Below are 4,534 nucleotides of genomic sequence, written 5' to 3'. Positions count from 1 at the left end.
CTGTGCAGGTGACACGTAAAACACACCATTTTGAGCATGGCCGTTGCCAGTACCCGCCTGACTGGCCTTCATGCCGGTGGCACGTAAAAGCATCCACTACACTCCTGGAGTGGTTGGCGTTAGGAAGGGCATCCAGCTGTAGAAACTCTGCCAAATCAGATTGGAGCCTGGTGTCGCCTCCTAGCCCACCAGTCCTCAGTCAAATCGTCCAACCCATGCTAGCATGGAAAGCGGACGTTAAACGACGATGATGATGATGTAGGTACAGGTGTGGCTGTGTGGTAAGCTTGTTGCCCAGCCACATGGTTCTAGGTTTAGTGCCATTGCGTGGAACCTTGGGCAAATGTCTTCTATTATAGCCTTGGGCTGATCAAAGCGTCATGAGTGGATTTGGTAGACAGAAACTGAAAGAAACCTGTCACCTATATACGTATATATATATATATATGTATGTATGCATGTATGTATGTATGTCTATATATACATATATGTATATATTTATGTGTGCATGTCCTTGTGTCTGTGTTTGTCCTCCACCACTGCTTGACAACAGTGTTGGTGAGTTTACATCCCCATAACTTGGTGATCTAGCAAAAGAGATTGATAGAATAAGTACCAAACTTTAAAAATAAGTACTGGGGTCAATTCATTTGACAAAAAATTCTTCAAGGTCGTGCCCTAGCATGGCCGCAGTCTGATGACTGAAACAAGTAAAAGATAAAAGATAACATGTTTATGTTTCTATGTTTAATAAGTATCTTGATTTTTGAGCCTAAATTGTCTTAGTCTTAGAATACCATAGCATGTATCACATGCTGTGGTATTCAAAGCATGCACCACATGTACAATTAATTTTAATTGCAATCTTGATTGAAAAAAACTGCGTTTTATATATTGGGTTTTATGTTAGTTACTTATGATATAGATTGTATGATGTAATACAAAAGCTATGATTTAGTTTATTAGGCTATGGTACGGTATAGAAAGACATGATGTAGTTTTGGATAACACTTAGAAGTGGGTAACAGTAATAATATGAAATATTGGTTTCAAATTTGGGCACAAGGCCAGCAATTTCAGGGGAGGAGCTAAGTCAATTAGATCAACACCTGTGCTCAAATGGTACTTATTTCATCGACTCCGAAAGGATGAAGGGCAAAGTTTATCCCAATGGCATTTGAATTCATAAAGTAAAGACAGATGAAATTCTGTTAAACATTCTGCATGGCGCAGTAACGATTGTGTCAGCTCACCACCTTAGGATATGAAATATTACAGCACAATGTGATTAATCATGTAATACTATCTTACTACAACAAACTGCAATAAGGTGCAACCATACAAAATAATGCACTATACATTGTTGCAGGTTGTAAACAGACCACCTGTACAACACAACAAAAACACTAAAAATCAAAGACCATCTGGACATGTAAGGAGTGCAATTTATAAGTGTTGAAAACCCCAGTTGTGACAACTGTAGAGCTTGTCGTGTTGAGCAGGCCAATAACAAGAGGCATTCCAGCCATGACTGTCTCATCTTTTTAGAAGTATCTAGGACTACATTATCTAATGTGTTTTTTCTTCATTTAAAAAGGAATGGCATAATTTTAAAATGATTTTGGGTGCTATATCTGTAAGATAAAAATGACCGTGTACAACAGTGACAAGGGAAGTTTTGTACTTCCAGAGGTAAATAGTAAGTGCATAAGAAACGGTGATGGTATATCTTTACAGAGAAAAATAATCAAACTTAATTTTACTAAATTCATAGATAAGCATCTTATATTAAAATACTGTTTTGGTCTAATGGTTTCAACTATTTTTATATATAGGTTTTTAGGGAACTTCAGCCGTGAGTGTTCCAATATGAATCCTTCGTTCATGGGCGAAATTTTACCCATGAATGAGGGATTCTCCATCCTGACATAGAGATACCTCCTTGATCCACAATATTTTTATGAGGTACAGAAAATAGGCAAATTTATTAGAGCATAAAACAAAATACTGTATGGTATTTGTTTAAAACACATCAAGAGTCAAATTTGAAGTGGATAAAATGAAGTACCAGTCAGGATAGTTGACTCATAGAATTGTTGGAATATTAGATTAGTTGCCTTGCAGTATTTTTCCCACTTTAAATTCTCAGTTCTCTGATGGCTGACTTAAATACACCTCCTGATTTATCAACATCACTCAGTCTTTGAGAACCTTTAGTGGAGCTCACTCTATAGCAAGCATTCAAATCAGGTCTAAAATTTTAGGACAACTTCGCCGCTTCCTTTTACCTGCCTTGCAGGTTCTGAGAAAGTAAAGTGTCACAGATACTTACCTCCCTCTCTGACTAAACAGTAAAGAAAATATTAGCTTTGAAGATGTAATAATGGAACCATGCCACATCAATAGTTGACATATGTATATATCTGACATCATACCCAATACAAGTACATATTACTGTGGTCATTAAAAAATGAAAACTTCAAATATTGCTGATATTCACCTTGCTTTTACCGAGTAATTTTGATTCCAGAAACTCAGAAATGATTGTGAGCACTGTGCAGTAACTTCAAGAGGATAATCAACAGGAGGAGATGTTCTCACTTGAAAAGTTTCAGTTGTCTACAAATTTTAATAACAATAATCTTAGACACAGTATTTTGAAAGCAACAAGAATTATATAATTTTACAACAAACCTAAAATTATAAGTCACATAATATATTTTTGAAATATTACTTATATTCAATCTCAGTAGCTCAGCATCTTTTAACCCTCAAAGTTGCTGCAAATGAATGCTGGACTTTAGAATATTTGCCAATTTCTTTCATACCAGCCCTTTTCATATACAATACTGCCAAAATTGTATCACAAAAATTAAGATTTCTTTTTAAAGCCATAAATACTTTCAGCCCCAATCAGTTGTTTACTTACTATAAAACTCAAGTAATGAGATTTCTGGTTCTTATTCCTTCTTTAAGGTTATTTCAAATATATATGAAATGAAGCAGTGGAAACCAGGAATTCACACATGGTCAGAATCTTAGCTGTCTGGACCCGAATTTTGATTTTGTGTGCTTTTCAGTTGGTAGTTAAGAAAAATTCATCATCATCTGGCTGAGCTTTCTCAGACATTTTTAACTCATGCATGCCATCCATCTCAGTCCTACATTAATTGAGAGAGCTCTTTAGGGAGGCATCAAGTGTCTCTGGTGAGTTGATCTACATACATTATGTTTAGATAACTACTCAAGTATGGCCATGCTTTGGCATCCATAGCAGTAAGTCACTTGCCGGCTCCTGTTTAGCTTACCCGCAATGTTCTGCAAAGTGCAAATAACTTTCCCTTATGATGGTGGAAACAGGTAGATCTCCATACAGCTGTATCTTGGTGGATAAGTTCTCCAAGATATGTTTAAGATATCATATCTAAGAGGAATTAATAAAGTAATAACTAAATGATTTCTCTCTTTTTCCTTTTTCTTTCTTTTTTGTTTTTTAGGCTTGATCTGGAGCAAGGAGCTGAATTATAAGATTTGTCAAAATAGATTTCCTTTTGTTACCATATTTGTGTTGAAATACATTGACTTTGTTTTAATTAATTTTAAACATAATGAAGAATTTCATAAAATTATTATTAAAGCTGATTGTTGGAACATAAATTAACATAAAATTTAATAGTAAATTTGTACTATAGCACCAGAGTGGGTGGGTTGGTATCAAAAGGGTTAATGCTTTAATGGAAATTATACTAACTCACAATTAACTTTAACCCTTTCATGACACTATTTCTAATGACGTACCCTGTTTTTATTTTTCAATTAATTTTGAAAATAATCAAGAATTTGGAATGATTGAGTAAAACAACATTTTCGTTACAAAGTTTGGGTATTGGAACATACCTTAGCAAAAGGTTCTTACATAAAATTAAGATGGAAGATTTTAATAAAAATATAAGGATGATGATGATAAACTTTGAAACAGGCAGATTTTGTATCATAGAGCCTGAGGAGTTCTCAGGCAAGTTTGTGATAAAAGGATTAAAAATGACTTACATACACCTCTTTACAATCAATAACCATGGCGTTGATGTTATAGTCGACAAATGCATACCATATTGCATCTTCATTCTCTCCAAACACAGTTATAGAACCTAAATGTGAAAACATAATTGGAATGATTTGGATATATTTATTTGCAAGTTAAAGGATGACAGAGGCTTTAGCGTTTCACCAATTGTGACTTTCTCAGATTAGGTGATCAAAGATATGATCAGTGAAACTTAGAGGTCACCGTCAACATTAAGAGGGTGTGTGTGAGAGAGAGAGAGAGAGAGAGAGAGAAAGAAAGAGAGATGGAGGGAGGGAGAGAAAAAAAAGAGAAAAATAAACAAAGAGAGGGGGAAGAAGAGAAAGAGTAAAAACAATATATGTGTATATATATATATATATATATATATATATATATATATATATTAAGAATATTAGGGGTTTAGTTCACTGATGATCTAAACAAATAAGTACGCTGTGTAAGTGCTAT

The 4,534-nt window shown here is 34.5% G+C and overlaps 1 protein-coding gene across 1 annotated transcript in view; it reads right to left on the bottom strand.

The window, feature by feature from the left end:
- Positions 1-4,534, bottom strand: part of LOC106881505 (uncharacterized) — a 59,889-nt gene that overhangs the window by 16,254 nt on the left and 39,101 nt on the right. The window contains exons 5-6 of the mRNA XM_052970838.1: positions 4,051-4,148; positions 2,501-2,619 (exon numbers count right to left, since the gene is read on the bottom strand). Coding sequence (XP_052826798.1) covers positions 2,501-2,619; positions 4,051-4,148 — 217 coding nt within the window. The remainder of the gene's footprint in view (positions 1-2,500; positions 2,620-4,050; positions 4,149-4,534) is intronic.

This window comes from Octopus bimaculoides, chromosome 1 (genome assembly GCF_001194135.2).
Source record: "Octopus bimaculoides isolate UCB-OBI-ISO-001 chromosome 1, ASM119413v2, whole genome shotgun sequence".
Classification (NCBI taxonomy): Eukaryota; Metazoa; Mollusca; class Cephalopoda; order Octopoda; family Octopodidae; genus Octopus; species Octopus bimaculoides.
The sequence above is the reverse complement of the archived record's forward strand: the minus strand, read 5'-3'. Positions and strand labels throughout refer to the sequence as shown.